Source organism: Phyllostomus discolor, chromosome 7 (assembly GCF_004126475.2).
Source record: "Phyllostomus discolor isolate MPI-MPIP mPhyDis1 chromosome 7, mPhyDis1.pri.v3, whole genome shotgun sequence".
Classification (NCBI taxonomy): domain Eukaryota; kingdom Metazoa; phylum Chordata; class Mammalia; order Chiroptera; family Phyllostomidae; genus Phyllostomus; species Phyllostomus discolor.
Window position 1 is genome coordinate 32,796,971 of NC_040909.2, and position 17,183 is coordinate 32,814,153.

A 17,183-nucleotide genomic window follows, 5' to 3' on the forward strand; every position below is an offset into this window, starting at 1 on the left:
TGGAAGGTTGGTTGTGTGTCTGGAAGGCAGCTGTGTCCTGGGCAGGGTGCGTGGACCTGAGAGACCTTGATGTAGCCTGGGCAGAGGGTGCTTGACTCTCAGAAACACGGGCCCTGATTTTGAGCTTTCATGAAAGTGTTCAAGCGTGTTTTATCAGGCTGACTCAAAACAGGTACAGTTTCTTCACACTAAGATCATAGTAGAATATAGTTGGCAGAGTAATGGCCCCCAAAGATGTCCAAGTCTTAATCCCTGAAACCTGTGATTATGTTACCTTACATGGCAAAGGATAATTAAACTTGCCTGTGGAATTAATGTTGCCAATCAGCTGACCTTAAAATAGAGTAGCATGGCCCTGACCAGGTGGCTCAGTTGGTTGGAACATCATCCCCTGCATTGAAAGATTCAATTCCTGATCAGGGCACATACCTAAGTTTCAGGTTTCCCAGGGGCCAAGGATTGGACATGTACGAGAGGCTGCTGATAGGTGTTTCTGTTTCTCTTCCCTGCTTGCTCTCTCTCTAAAATCAATTTTAAAAAAACAAACAAACATATCCTTGGTGAGGATTAAAACTAATAAAATAGAGTAGCCTGGGTTACTCAGGTGTGCCTAGTGTGATCACAAGGATCCTTAAAAGTGGCAGAGAGAGGCAGAGGAGATGTGAGAATGACTTGACCTGCCGTCACTGGCTTAGAAGGCGGGGGAAGGCGGGGTGGGTCATGAATGAAGGAATGCAGATGTGTAAAAGCTGGAAAAGGCAAGAAAACAGATTATTCCCTGGAGCCTCCAGAAAGGAGCATAGCCCTCCCTGCTAACCTAGATTTTAACCCAGTGACACCCATGTAATACTTTTAAATTACAGAGCTATAGGGCAATCAATTTATGTTGTCTCAGGCCACTGAATTTATGGTAATTTGTTACAGCAGCAACAGAAAACGAACACAAAAAACATATAGTTGCTATTTTGTGTTTGATTTTTTTCTCTCCTTCTGAGAGGTAGAAGTATATGTATAATTATATATATCCAGGATAAGTATTAGACTTTAGGTCTAATACTTATAATAGAACTTGTTTAGGAAACTAAAATGTTTTCTGGATATTATAGTACAATAATTATATGTGGCTAATTTTAAATGTATTGTATATAGACAATACTCATTTGTTAACTGAGTTACCTTCAAAATGTTTTTAAACTGTTTTAAATGAGACTACCAAATACTTAACTAGAAGGAATCATGTCTGTGTGTGTATGTATAATTTATGAGAACTAGGCAAAAACTTGTATAAAAGGAACTATTTTTAAAAAATGTTTACCGATTTTGAGAGAGAGAGAGAGAGAGGAGAGAGAGAGAGAGAGAGAGAGAAACAGAGAAACAGAGAAACAGAGAAACATTGACTGGCTGCCTCCCATACATGCCTCAATTGGGAATTGAACCTGCAACCTAGGCATGTGCCCTGACAGGGGACCAATCAACAGAGCCACACCAGCCAGTGCCAGAAGGAACTATTAATGATACTTAGAATAAAGAAAGTTGTGCATTGTGGATGCAGTGTTCTCCTAACTATTACATAGATACAAAAATTTATCAAATTATTACTTTTGAGCACCTTTCATGCCCATGAAGTAAGGAGCGGTGGGGGAGTGGGTGGTGGTGACTGAGACAGAGTTCCTGCCCTGAACAAGCTAATCATTTTGTAGAGAGAGTGGGTGAGAACAGAGGTGATTACAGATAGGGTGAGAGAGGGTCTGGGCAGGTGCTGTGGGCTCAGGACAAGGGAAGCTCACATCTAGGATTGAGAAAAGGTTTAGGGAAAATGGGGCATTTGAAATAGCCCTTGAAGGATAATGAGAGTGGAGAGTGACGAGCCAGCTTTTTAGTAATGATCCCCAAAATGTTAATATCAGTAGGCCTCTTTCCTGGGGAGCTTCTGTTTTTTTTTTTGTTTTCCAGAAAAACAGCCTCAGTCTTTGGCCTGATAATTGGCTGTAGGTGTGTTTTGTGGGGAGAGGAGTAAGGGAAAAGAAGGGGCCATTGTAGGTTCATCATTTAGTGTACAGGTTCCTAATTTCACTTGTCTTCAGCTTCATTTTTGCCTTTGTTGGCTGCTGGTGATTGTGAGTCCAGAGTCCCTCTGGTTAAGTTTCTTTAGAGAATAAACCTTTCTCCTCTCAAAGTGAAGGAGAGGCCCAGTGGGATCTAACTGCTCCTAACACAGACTTTCTATTAATTTGTTTTTCTCCCCCGCCTCTTTCACTTTCCAGGGTTCCTGGATTATCCTTTCCTTGTGTTTACTCACTATGCAGATGTATAGGCTTCTATTTGCTTCAAGTCAGATACTCTTGTACTTTCAGTTCTCCTCCAATTTGTTCAGTTTCTCTTCTGTTGTTTCCTCTCCCTTGTTTTGCCCTCATGTACTGAATCTGTTTTTAATTCCCCACTTTCTTTGGCAGGGGTAGGGGTGTTTAGGAAGGAGGTAATTTTTACAACAATCCCTTCATATCAGAAGGTAATGAAAATCCACAAGCAAGAGGAAGCAGTGAGGGCTTTGATATACTTTTCACCTCCTTTGTCAAAACAGCAAAGGTTTCCTAATAATGGTAATGCCTGACTGACATCCATAAAATCTGATTTTTGTAGTTTGCGTGAAAAATTTTCATTTCCTTCTGAGCTACAAATTATTTTTGTAGAGCAAAGACTAGGTCTTTTGCTCTTGACAATACATAAACTTCCTTTAAAATATTCACTATTCTGTGGAATAATTTATAAAATCAGACTTAACATTTTTTTAACTTCTGAAAATACTTTAAAATATTTATGAATTAAATCTTTATAAAAATATTGATTGATTTTACACAGAGAGGAAGAGAAAGAGAGAAAGAGAGGTAGAGAGAAATGTCAATTGTTACTCACTTATTTATGCACTCATTGGTTGATTCTCGTATGTGCCCTGACCTGGGATGGACCCCGCAACCTTGGCTCTAATTAATTGAGCTACCCGGCCTGGGCTGCCTATGAATTTTCTGTTTCCTCCTCCTACTGGCTCTTCATCTCTAGCTAGTCATATTTTATTTCTTGATTTGTTTTCTTTTTAGGATTTTACAGTTTTTGGAGGCAGTCTGTCGGGAGCACATGCCCAAAAGATCTGCAAAGTAAGTATTTAATACTTATAAACAACGTACCCAGTACTTTCCTCAGTTACATAGTGCATGTTGGTTTGGGGTGAAAGACACTGAACTGAGTATGTACAGGTGGGGCAGAGGTACGTAAGAGTGCCTTCAGTCCAGGACAGGAGTTTTTAACATTTTTTCTACTATGGATGTCTTTAGCAGGCTGGTGATGCCTAGACTCTCATTTTTTGTTGTTGTTGTTGTTTTTTTACATGCTTAAAATAAAATAGGCAGGACTACAAAGGATTAAACATATTTAAAAAAATTGCATTTGTAATATATGTGCTTCTTTATTAATGCATTAAATACAGGACTTGGCAGTGGATCTAAAGTGCTATAATTTCAAATAGGCGTGCATGAAAATTATATTTCATGATATTTGCAACAACTTTAATGTGACACAGAAATATCTGTGACTACTATTAATGACAAGTCACAGGTATTTCTAATAGTTATGTGGGGTTTTTTTTTTTTTTTTTGCCTGTGTCCATAATTGAAGGAAATACTAAAGATTGGATTAATAAAGATAAAGATGTAAATTTTTTCCCATCCAAGTTCATGGACTCCCTAAAATCCATTCACAGATGCTTTGGGGTTCTGAGGACCCCAGGTAAAGAACCCATGGTCTCGATGGGGAGTCTAGGTGCTAAAAGATAAAGAGCAGTGAAAGGATTATGTGATGGTATTTTATTAACACTACTAGAGATGAGATGCTCTGGAGACGAATAAAAGCAGAGGTCATATTTGGAGAATTTTGGGGTTAAAAGTAGAGTTGACTATTAGTAGCAAGGCAGGGCTTTCCTGTGTAATGGAACACCTGGATTTTCAACACGGTCCTGTCATTAATTACTCCTGAGACGTTGAGCCAATCACTTAACTTTTAAACCTTCTAATTTTTCCCTATTACTGCTTCTGTTATGATTGTTAAATGAGATAATGGAAGTGAAAGTGCTTTGTAAACTGTCAGTGGCCATTAGGAATATTGCTCATTAGGCTGTTAACTATTGACCCATGAGGAAAATCCATCTTAGAAATAAAAGCAGGCCTGGGCCTATCCTCAGGTTAACAGATGGGTCCACATTTACTTGCATGAAAATACTTCTTTGCCATTTTGTCTACTATCTGTTCTTTTAAAAGAGTAACTGACAACAAAACTGGCTGCCAAAAAATACTACAGTCACATGCCACTTAACAATAGGGGTATGTTCTGAGAACTGCATTGTTTGGCAATTTTATTGTTGGGCAAACATCAGAGTGTACTTACGCAAATCTAGATGGTAGAGCCTATTACACACCTAGGCTATATGGCAGGGGTGTCGAACTCATTTTCACCAGGGGCCACATCAGCCTCATGGTTGCCTTCAAAGGGCCAAATACCATTTTAGGGCTATATAAATGTAACTACTCTTTAACTAGGGGCAAGGAGCTTGGTGCTGCCACAGGGTAGAAACAAGGTGTTGGGCCAGATGAAACAAGGTGGAGGGCTAGATTTGGCCTTCAGGCCTTGTGTTTGCCACTTGTGCTATATGATATGACCTGTTGCCCCCAGGCTACAAGTCTGCATAGCAAGTTACTGTATAAAACAACATGAGATTAAATCAAGCACAAGAGAAAATAGTATGATCAAGAGATGCAGTAAACACAAGATGTTTGTATGAAGCTGCTGATGGTATAACACAGCATACTCTTTTACAGCAAACTTTAAAAAATAAGAGTACACTCTAAAATAATAAGTGTAGTATAGTAAATATGTAAGTCAGTGACATAGTCACTCATTATCAAGTATTATGTACCGTACAAGCTATACTTTTATAGGACTGGTGGCTGAGTAGGTTTATTTATACCAGCACCACCACAAAACACATAATGCATTGTGCTGTCAAATTAAGAAAATGATGACATCGCTAGGCAATAGGAATTTTTCAGCTTCATTATAATCTCCTGGCACCACTGTTGTGTATGTGGCCCATCACTGACTGAGATGTCATTGTGTAGCACATGGCTACAGCCTGGGCTTGTCGCTCTGGAAAGGGCTGCCATGAGCAGTCTTATCCCCTGCCAAGGGGAGGTGCATGTTTCGGGGTCTTTAGCTCTTTAAATATCTGGTTCTCTATCTTCTATGAATCTACCCAGTCATCATGGGGAATAAAGCCAGGGTTACTCTGTTTTTGAAAAGTGCTCTCAGAACATTGTCCAGAAAACACTGTGGTGCTTTGTAAATGCTGTTGTTGATAACAGGATCAGTTGTCTCACAAAAGATTTCTCCACGGTCTCAGATCATGGACCAGGCCATGACGGTGGGGGCTCCAGTGATTGGACTGAATGACTCTGGGGGAGCACGGATCCAAGAGGGAGTGGAGTCTTTGGCTGGTTATGCAGACATCTTTCTGGTGAGAAACCTGTCAATAGAGAATAGAAAGGAAAAAAAACACAGGGCTCAGTTCTCTCAGCTGTGTCCTGATCAGAGCTTTTCCATATTTCATTGTCCTCTGCACCATTGTGTCTGTTCTGTGGCTTCTTCTGTGTCACCAGCAGTGGCATGAAGGGTGTATGAAAAGCAAGAGAGAGAGTATGTAGGGAGGTTTTTTAATTTTCCTGTAGAGGGCCACTCATAGGGGAAAACAAAATTCAGAATCTATATTTTTTCAAAAGCAAGGGTGAGAGAATATAAAAGGTTCAAATGAACTGATTTGCTAGAATTGGGAATTTAAAAAGTGCAGTGCTTTTTATTTTTTGGTTAAAACATAAAAAGGTCATTATACAAAGTTCAAGCTATACTACAAAGAAGAAAGAAATCCCCCAAATCTACTATTTAGAAATATTTGGTGAATATCATTTCAGGTATACATGACTAAATTAAAGGGAAAGAAATGAAAAGAAACACAGAAATAAATGTGATTTTTATAGTAGGAAGTAAACTGTGAGAGATGTAGTAAGGGAGATTGGGGAGAGGGAGAGAGATACTGCCAGATGGAAACTTGAGAAAAGGGACAGATCAGCATTTCCAGGGAGGGGAGGAAAGAAGGAGAAGGAAGGAAGGAGACAGACAGACATTGTTTATAATCAGGGCAGCTGTTCGTCATGCCCTGGCCTGCAGGCTTATGAGAGTTTTTATCCTTGGCTACTGCCCTTTGTGATCAGTGAGAAAAATGTGTGTTTATTTTGTGTAAGATATTCTGCTAGTTGTGGGAGCACTTGTGTTAGTTGAGAAGCCACTTTGTAGATCTTAAACCTACTTTTTAATCTTTAAACTTGAACTTCTGGGGTAATCCTCTGGGGAGAATTAGTTTTTTGGGTGGCTTGGCTAGAACAGTTTAGGCCTGGAAGGCCTACTTTGGCTCCGAGTCTGGAAGTCATGCCTGTGTTAGAAATGAAGGAAAGCTAGAGTGGCTGTAGGAGAAGTGGCAGTAAACCGCCACATGTTAGAATATCATCTAGTTTAACTCATCTGGGGCAGTTGGGGTTTCTTCCCCACGCCCTAGGGATTAGGCTTTAGCAACTTTTAAGATCCACATTGCTTAATTAATTGCTTGCTAGTGCTGCTTGTCATATTTACACCTCCACCCACTTCTTCTCGCCTGTACTGTTATTTTTATTATTTTTTGTAACCTTATTTTGATATAATTTCAAACATTACGGAAAAATTACAAAAATAGTATGAAACATTCCCATATGTTCAGTACCTAGATTCATTAGTTATTTACATTGTGCCCATTTGCTCTATCATTCTCTCTCCATATGTACATATTTACATGTTATATTTTTCTGAAACATTTGAGAATAAACTGGAGATTGTGCCTCCTTTATCTCTTAAAACCTTCATTGTATGTTTCCTGAGAAAGGACATATTGTAAAATCAGGGTATAATAATAAAAATCAGGAAACTTAACATTGATTCACCAGTATTATTCTTATCCATGGTCCTTATTCAGATTTCATCAAATGACCCTAATAAAGCTCACTACACCTATTTTTTCCCTTACTGACTAGGATCCAGTCCAGTATTAAGTACTGCCCCTAACTGGCATATCTCTTTAATCTCCTTTAATCTGGAGCAGTTCCTCAGGGTTTTTTTGTCTTTCATGACCTTGACATTTTTTTTTTAAACAGCTTTATTGATATATAATTTATTGGGTTGGCCAGAAAGTTGGCTTGGCTTTTTCTGTAAGATGGCTCTAATAGTGCTTAGTTGTCTTTAACTTCATTCAGAACAATTTTGTTAGATTGTATTGTGACAGCTGTCATATCAGTGTGCATATAAAAAAATCTTATGAAAATTGGTGAATTTTTGTGAAGCCATTTTAATATTGAAAATGGAAGAAAATGCGCAACATTTTTGGCATATCATGCTTTCTTATTTCAAGAAAGGTAAAAAACACAACTGAAATGCAAAAAAAAAAGATTTGTACAGTGTATGGGGAAGGTGCTGTGACTGATTAAATGTGTCAAAAGTGATTTGTGCCTGGGTTGGTGTGGCTCAGTGGATTGAGTGCCAGCCTGTGAACTGATAAGTTGTTCAATTCCCAGTCTGGGCACATGCCTGGGTTGCAGGCTGAGTCTGCAACTGGGGTATTTGAGAGGCAACAGATCATTGTATCTCTCACACATCAATGTTTCTCTCCCTCTCTTCCACCCTTCCCCCTCTCTAAAAATAAATAAATAGAATTTAAAAAAAAATAGTTTGTGAAGTTTCGTGCTGGAGATTTCTTGCTGGACGATGTACTCCATGGTCCTGTAGACCAGTTGAAGTTGACAGCGATCAAATTGAGATACTAATTGAGAACAATCAACGTTATACCAGGTAGGAGATAGCTGACATATTCAAAATATCCAAATCAATAAAGTTATTGGTGAAAATTAAAAATGTATCTTTTATTTTATGGAAAAAACTAAACTAATTTTTTGGCTAACCCAGTACATACCATAAAAATTAATCTAAGAATACAGTTCAATGATTTTAAATAAATTTATAGAGTTGTATAACCATTGCCACAACCCAGTTTCAGAACCTTTCCTTCCAAAAAGATCCCACCTGCCTCTTTGCAGTCAGTGCCTGCCCAACTGAAGCAACCACTGTCAGCTCACTCGCTACAGTTTCTGCATCTGACTCTTTTCATTTCGCATAATGTTTGTTGAAGTTCAGTCATATTATACTCTGTGTCAGTGGTTCATTCCTTTTTATTGATGAATGATATTCTGTTATATGGATATGATAATTTTGTGGGAAGTGAAAATCAAAACCACAATGAGATACCACTTCACACCTTCAGAATGGCTATTATTAAGAATTCAACAAATAGTGAGTGTTGGCAATGATGTGAAGAAAAGGGAACCCTCATGCACTGTTGGTGGGATTGTAAACTATTGTAGTCACTATGGAAAACAGTATGGAGAGTCCTCAAAAACTTAAAAATAGAACTACCATATGACCCCGCAGTTCCATTTCTGGTAATATATCTGAAGGAAATGAAAACACAAATTCAAAAAGATAAATACACCCCTGTGTTTATTGCAGCATTATTTTCAACAGCCAAGATTTGAAAACAACCTAGGTGTTCATTGATAGATGAATCGTAAAAAGGATATGAGAAATATATATATTTATATATACACACATACACATATACACACATACGTACAATGGAATATTGTATTGAAAAGAATGAAATTTTGCCATGTGACAACATGGATGGACAGAGACGCTACTACTATGCTAAGTGGGATAAATCAGATAAAGAAAGACAAATACCATGTGATCTCATATGTGGAGTCTAAAAAGCAAAACAAATGAACAAACAAACAAAACAGACATATAAAAACAGAACAAACTGATAGTTGCCAGAGGGAAGTGGGGGTTAGAGTATGGGTAGAAAAGATGAAGGGGGATAAAAAGTACAAATAAATATTTGGTAGAATTCAGTAATGAAAAGAAAGAACTGCAAGGAGTTGTGCAAAATGCAAACTTCCATAGGCATTAGGGAGCAGGAACAAGAAAGTTATACTAGACCAAAAAGCAGATTGATTATGTTTGCTTTAGGGGATGGCAGAGGTCCATCAGGCAGATTACCTACCTAGTGCTGGTCAGGTGGGGGGCAAAAGTGAAATAAAGAATGTTTTATAAGAATCAGATGCTGTAAACTATAAATTAAAAAGGGGCTTTGAGATGAGGAGGCTGGCAGGGTAGAAAATGTGTAACTGTTACTATGAAGGAGATACACCAGCTCTCTATGGACAGTTACATTATAATCGTATACTTTGTTATTATTTATTTAAGAATATGTGTGATTACAAATTTATACAATACAATAGTTGTACTTTTCAAACAAAAATGCCACTGTGAATATTTGTGTATAACCATTTGTATGAACATATGTTTTCATTACCCTTGGGCAGATACTGAAAGTGAGCATCTTTGTTTTATTTTTAAATGAAATCCACAACCTAAGTATGTACCCTGACTGGGAATCAAATCTGCAGCCTTTTGATGTACAGGATGACTCTCCAACCAACCTAGCCACCCGGCCAGGGAGGGTATCTTTATTTTTTAAATTTGTTTTTTGATTACAGTTGACCGATAAAATATTATGTTAGTTTCATGTGTACAACATATAGATTGGATATTTATATGCCTCACAAAGCAATCACCTCGGTTCAGTCTAGTACTCATCTAACACCATACATAGTTATTAGAATATTATTGACTATATTCTGTATGCTGTATTTCACAGCCCCATGACTTTTTATAACTGACAATTTGTTCTTCTTAAACCTTTTCACCTCTTTAACCCATTTCTTCAACCCCTCCCCACAAGAGTATGTATCTTATTTAAATGTGGATCTTTTAAGCTTGTATATAATTTTTTAAGAAACTGCCAAGCTCTGGCTGGTGTGATGTGGGTTGCTGGTGTGGTCCCTGGTTAGGGCACATGTGGGAGGCAGCCAGTCGATTGTTTCTATCCCTCTCTCTCCCTCTCTCTCCCTCCCTTTCCTTCTCTAAGCATGTCCTCAGGTGAGAATAAAAAAAAAACTGCCATTTTTCCCAAAATGTACTGTTTTACGTTACTATAAGAAATGTATTGAGCATTTCAAGTTCTTGCCAACCTTGTCAACACTTAGTATTGTCAGTCTTTTCCATTATAGCCATTTTAGGAGTGTGTACTGATATTGTACTGTTTCTTTTTTAAGATATCATTTTTTTATTTTTAGAGAGAGGGGAAGGGATGGAGAAAGAGAAGGAGAGAAACAGTGACCAATAATTGCCTTTTGCATGCCCCCAACTGGTGACCTGGTCTGCAACACAGGCATGTGCCCTGACCAGAACCGAACCAGTGACCTTTCGCTTTGTTGGATGATACCCAACCAATTAAGCCACACAAGTCAGGCCTCACTGTGTTTTTAATTTGCATTTCCCTGCTGATTAATCATGATGAGTATGTTTTAAGGTACATGTTAGTCATTTGTATATTTGCTTTGCTGAAATGTGTATTTGGATCTTTTGTTCTTTTTATAATTACCATATTTTACTGTGTATAGTGTGCATGTTTATTGCCCAAATTTTTGAGGGAAAAATAAGGATATGCATTATACATGGGTAATTCTAATTCTGTGTCTATGTAAATGTTTTTAATTCTTTTATTTATGCTTATGCATTAAAAGTGTAACTCTAGAAAGCATTAATGATATTTGTATACAAAATAATACCCTGGAACATGATAATCCGTTTTGTTTCTAAATATAAATAAATACAAAATTGAATTAAAAAGTTAAAATGAAAAATTTTTTTCCTGAAAGTTTGGGCCAAAAACATGGGTGTGCATTATACATGGAAACACACTGTACATGGCAAAATACAGTAAATTTTTGAGTTGTAAGAGTTATTAATATATTCTGGGTTTAAGTCCTTTAACTGGATACATTATTTGCAAATATTTTCTCCTATTCTAGGGCTTGTCTTTTATTTCTTAATGGTGGCATTTGGAGTATAAAAAGTTTTTCTTTTTTTAAAGTCTCACCTGAGAACATGCTGATGATTTTAGAAGGGAAGGGAGGGAGAGAAATATTGATGTCAGAAAGGAACATCAATCAGGTGACTCTCATGTGTGCCCCAACTTGGGGACAAAACCTGCAACCCAGGTATGTGCCCTGACAGGGAATCGAACTCACTACATTTTGGTTTATGGGATGAAGCTCCCAGCAACAGAGCCACACCAGCCAGAGCAAAGTTCAAAATGTTTTAAATTTTGAAGTTCAATTTACCAGTTATTTTCTTTTGTGGATCATGCTTTTATTGTTATATGTAAGAATAGTGCCCAATACAAAGTCATGAAGGTTTTGTGTAAATTTTTTTTCATAGTGTTTTCTAGGTTTGGGTCCCTTATAATCTATTAATCTATTTTGGAGATAATTTTTGCATATGGTATGAGGTCAGAGTCTAAATTCATATTTGCCTCATGTTTATTGACATGACTATTCTTCCTTATTGAATTATTTTGGCACGTTGCAAAATCTGTAGACCATAAATGTAAGGGTTTATTTGGGGTTCAAGTCTTTTCCTTTGATCTATATGCTTATCCTTACCTCACAACCATCCGGTGTAGATTACTGTAGCTTTCTAGTAGTTTTAAAGTTGTGCAAACTCTTCCAATACTGTTGTTCTTTTTAAAAATTGTTTTGACTATTCTGAGTCCTTTACATTTCCATATAAAATTTTACTATACAAAACTATACAAAAATGGCTACTGAGATTTTGTAGGAACTATATTAAGTCTGTACATCAATTTGGTAAAAGTTTATATTTAATATTTGGAGTTCTCTACTCCATGTAGTTGGAATGTTTTGCCATTTATTTAGATCTTTAATTTATGTCAATATTTTCTAATTTTTAATATGCATGTATTATACTTTTTTGTTATTTATACTTAAGTATTTTACTATTTTTGATGCTATTGTGAATAGAATTGTTTTGTTTCTTTTTAAATTATATTTTGTTGATTATGCTATTACAGTTGCCATGATCTTTCCCTGTTTGTCCCCCTCTATCCAGCACCCATCACTCCCTCAGGCAATACCCTCACCATTTTTTTGTGTCCATGGGTTATACAAATAAGTTTTTGGGCTACTCCATTTCCTATACTATGCTTTACATCCCATGGCTCTTCTGTAACTACCTGCTTGTACTTTTTAAACCCCTCACCCATTCCCGCACACATCCCCTTTCTATCTAGCAACCATCAAAACGCTGTCTGCATCCATGATTCTGTCTCTGTTCTTCTTGTTGCCTTAGTTTGCTTTTTAGATTCAACTGTTGATATATACATATTTATTACCATTTTTTTTGTTCATAGTTTTGATCTTCATTTTTTTAAGTCAGTCCCTTTAACATTTCATATAATAGTGGTTTGGTGATGATGAACTCCTTTAGTTTTTTGTTATCTGGAAAGATTTTTATCTGTCCTTCAATTCTAAATGATAGCTTTGCTGGGTAAAGCAATCTTGGCTGTAGGTCCCTGCTTTTCATGACTTTGAATATTTCTTGCCAATCCCTTCTAGCCTGCTAAGTTTCTTTTGAGAAATCTGCTGACAGTCCTATGGGAACTTCCCTGTAGGTAACTACCTGCTTTTCTCTTGTAGCTTTTAAGATTCCTCTTCATCATTAAACTTTGGCATTTTAATTATAATGTGTCTTGGATTGGGCCTCTTTGCATCCATCTTGTTGAGAACTCTCTGTGCTTCCTGGATTTGTATATCTATTTCCTTTACCAAATTAGGGAAGTTTCCTTTCATTATTTTTTCAAATAGATTTCCAATTTCTTGTTGTTTCTCTTCTCCTGGCACTCCTATGATGCAAATGTTGGAATCATTGAGTTGTCCTGAACTCCTTACACTATCATTGGGTTTTTTCCCTCCTTGCTGTTCTGCATGGCTGTTTTGTGCTTCCTTATGTTCCAAATCATTGATTTGGTTCTCAGCTTCATCCACTTTACTGCTGCTGCCCTGTAAATTGTTCTTTATTTCAATTAGTGAAGCCTTAGTTTCTGACTGGATCTGTTCTATGCTATTGAGGTCCTTAGTAATTTCCTTGAACATCCTTATAACCATTGTTTTAAACTCTGCATCTGATGGATTGCTTATCTCCATTTCCTTTGCTCTTTTTTTTGGAGTTTTGGTCTGTTCTTTCATTTGGGCCATGTTTCTTCATGTTGTTGTTTTGGTGGTCTCCCTTTGTTTGTTTCTATGTATTAAGTAGAGCTGCTTTGACTCCATGTCTTGGTAGCATGGCTTAATGTAGTAGGTGTCCTGTGGGGTCCAGTGGCACAGCCTTCCCTTTCACTGAAGCAGGGTACTCAAGGTGTGTCCTCATTTTGGACTGAGCTCCACCTTCCTCTTGTAGTTGAGCCTTGATTGGTGTTGGTAGGTCAATGGGAGGGATTTGCACAGGCCAGTCAGTTACAAGGGCCAGCTGTGACCACTGACCATCAACCTCTGCTCTCCATGAGGATCAGCTATGCAGGCACAGGGTAGTATTGCTCTGACATGGTCTGTAGCTGTCCACTGGTGTGCAGGCTGTGGGGTTTCCTATGTGGTGCAGTCTAGGTCACCCCCTACCTGTGTCCTGCCCCAGGCCACCCTATAAGAGCTATAAAGTAATCTGTAGATGGCTGCTATTTATACTAGGCTTGGAGATTCCCAGGTGAACCTAAGCTGACTGCTGCTAGTGTTGGGTCTTGGACCACTTAGCAATAGGCACAGGGACTGGAGACACTCAGTCTGACTATTGCTTGTTTGAGAGGAGTTAGGAAGTTGTGAAGCATGAACCAAGACAAGCCATTCATATGGAAAAGTCATTGGGTGAGATAAAGGCTTAGAGGATCTCCACAGGAGGTCCCTCCACAGGAGGGCTACAGTGTTAGCCAGGTTGATGGAGTCTCCAATAAGGCACCCAGTTACCCATCTGCCCTTTCTGTGGCTTTAGCCAGGAGGGTTCAGAAAAGGGACAATGGCCTCTGCCCTTCTTTCTGTCTGGGAAGAAGCTGCACCTCAGCTCTGCCATGATGCCAGACAATTCAGTTCCTCCCCATATGCCACTGGTGCCTTTCAAGCTGCTACTGTGGTGCTAGAGATCAGAGGGAGTGAGCCTGCATAAGTCTGTGTGTGGGATCTTTAAAGGGAACCTTTTTGGACTCCAACAATTTCTTCCACTGACTCAATCCCCACTAGTTTTTGCAGCCAGAAGTTATGGGGACTTACCTTCCTGGCATTTGGATCCTGGGATAGGGGAGCCTGGTGTGTGGCTGGATCTCATCATTCCCTAGATATCCCTCCTGAATTTTTATTCACCACGCATGGATGTAGGGCCTGTCCCATCCATGTCTGTGCTCCCCGTACCAGTCTGGATGGATGTCGTGGTAGTTCTTTAATTCTCTAGTTGTTGGACTTACCATCCAACATGATTTCTGTTGGTTCTGAGTGATGGTTGTTCTAGTTGAGTTGTAATTTTGTTGTGGTTGTGCGAGGAGGTGAGCTGTGTTTACCTACGTCTTCATCTTGATCTAAGGTCCTGGAATTGTTTTGTTAACTTCCTTTTTGGGTTCTTTGCAAGTGTAGGAACACAATTTATTTTTATGTATTGATCTTATAACCTTGCTGAACTTATTAGCTCTAAATTTTTCCTGTGCGAATTCCATAGTTTTTTTCCCTATATACCATACGTGATCATGTCTTCTGCAAATATAGATAGTTCTATTTGTTCCTTTCTAATCTGAGTGCCTTTTATTTATTTTTGCTTAATTGCCCTGGCTAGAACCTGCAGTATAATGTTAAATAAGAGCATGAGAATGGATGCCCTTGTCTTGTTCCTGAACTTGGGGAGAAAGCATTCATTCTTTCACCATTAAGTGTGATGTTAGTAGATGCCCTTTCTCAGGTTGAGGAAGTTACCTTTTCTTTTTCTTTAAGTTTTTTTCTTTTTATCATGAAAGGGTGTTTAATTTTGTCAAAGGCTGTTTCTGCATGTATAAGATAATCATGTGGTTTTTGCCTTTTTGAATTTTATTCTGCATTACATTAATTGATTTTTGGGTGTTGAACTCACTATGTATTTCTGTGATAAATCGCTCTTGGTCATGGTGTATAATTTTAGTAAGTTGCTAGATTTTGTTTGCTCGTATTTTATTGAATACTTTCAAATCTATATTAATAACATTTCTTTTTAAAAAAAGATTTTAAAAGAAAAAAAGACTTTATTTTTAGAGGGGAAGGGAGGGAGAAAGAAGAGAGAAACATTGATGTGAGAGAAAAACATAGATCAGCCATCTTTTGCATACCCCCCAACCATGTCCCCAAATGGGGACCTGAGTCATAACCCAAGCATATACCCTGACAAGGAATCAAATTGGTGATCTGCAGGATGATACCCTGCTGAACCACACCAGTCAGGGCCAAATATATCTGTTGTTGTGATATCTTTTTCCGTAATTTTTTTGCTACTGTGAATTTACCCCTCTGTTTTATTGAGTCTTGAGATACCATTGGCTGGTTTTGGTATCATAATTATGGCCTCATGGAAGAAGTTGGAAGTATTGCTGCTGCTTCAGTGTTTTGTGAAGAACTTGTCAAAGATGGACATTAATTTTTGTTTAATAAATATTTAACAAAGCTCATCAATGAAGCAGTCTGGGCCCTTGTTTTTGTAGGTAGCTTTTATTTCTTTTTGATTACTGATTCAATGTCTTTATTTGTTATAGGTTTATCAGATTTTCAATTTCTTCTTGTTCTGTTTTAGTAGTTTGTGTTTTTATAGCAATTAGTTAATTTCATCGAAGTCACCTTATTTGTTGCCATACATTTGTTGGTTATTTTCTTATAATTTTTATTTCTGTAGTTATGTCTCCTTTCATTTCTTATTTTAGTAATATGATTTTTTTTCTTGTCAGTCTATTTAAAGGTTTGTAAATATTTATGGTCTTTTCAAAGAACGAATTTTTGTTTGTCTTTAAACTTTATTTATTTATTTATTTATTTATTTAGAGAGAGGGGGAGGGAGGGAGAAAGAGAGGGAGACAAACATCAATGTGTGGTTGCTTCTCACTTGCCCCCAACTGGGGACCTGGCCTGCAACCCAGGCATGTGCCCTGACTGGGAATCAAACTGGCGACCCTGTGCTTCATGGTCCGACACTCAATCCACTGAGCCACACCAGCCAGGGCCAATTTTTGGTTTTAGTTTTTCCTATTGTCTTTATATTCTGTTTCATATTCTTCCACTTTTACTTTTCTTTCTTTCTTTTTTGTTTGCTTTATTTTACTTGTTCTAGTTTCTTGAGGTGGAAAGTTAGATAATTCAACATGTTTCTTTTGATACGTGCATTTAGAACTGTAAGTTTTCCTCTTAACTGTGCTTTCACTGCATTCCTTCAATTTTGGTATGTTACCAAAACATTGATCTCAAAGTGTTTTTTTGAAAGTTATTATTCTATTACAGTTGTCACAATTTTTCCCACTTTGCTTTTCTCTGTCCAGCCTGCCCCCTGCTCCCACACCATTGCCCATATCCATGAGTCATTCATACATGTTCTTTGACTAGTCCCTTCCCCTTCTTTCCACCATTATACCCCTCCTACCTCCCTTCTGGCCGCTATCTGTTCCATGTTTCCATGTCTCTGGTTCTATTTTGCTCATTAGTTTATTTTGTTCATTAGATTCCTCTTCTAGGTGAGAACATACGGTATTTGTCTTTCATTGACTGGCTTATTTCACTTAGAATAATATTCTACAGTTTCATGCATGCTGCCACAAAAGGTAGGAGTTTCTTCTCTCTTTCAGCTGCGTAATATTCCACTGTGTAAGTGTACCACAATATTTTTAAATGATGTATTATTGATTATGCTATTACATTTGCCCTGATTTTCCCCCCTTTGTCCTCCTGCATCCAGCACCCATCATTCCCTCAGGCAATCGTGCCACCATTTTTCGTGTCCATACCCATTGTTGAGGATCAGCTGTACAGGGGCAGGGT

The 17,183-nt window shown here is 37.9% G+C and overlaps 1 protein-coding gene across 1 annotated transcript in view; it reads left to right on the forward strand.

Moving 5' to 3' along the window:
- Positions 1 to 17,183, forward strand: part of PCCB (propionyl-CoA carboxylase subunit beta) — a 75,166-nt gene that overhangs the window by 4,719 nt on the left and 53,264 nt on the right. The window contains exons 4-5 of the mRNA XM_028518402.2: positions 3,096 to 3,152; positions 5,447 to 5,560. Coding sequence (XP_028374203.1) covers positions 3,096 to 3,152; positions 5,447 to 5,560 — 171 coding nt within the window. The remainder of the gene's footprint in view (positions 1 to 3,095; positions 3,153 to 5,446; positions 5,561 to 17,183) is intronic.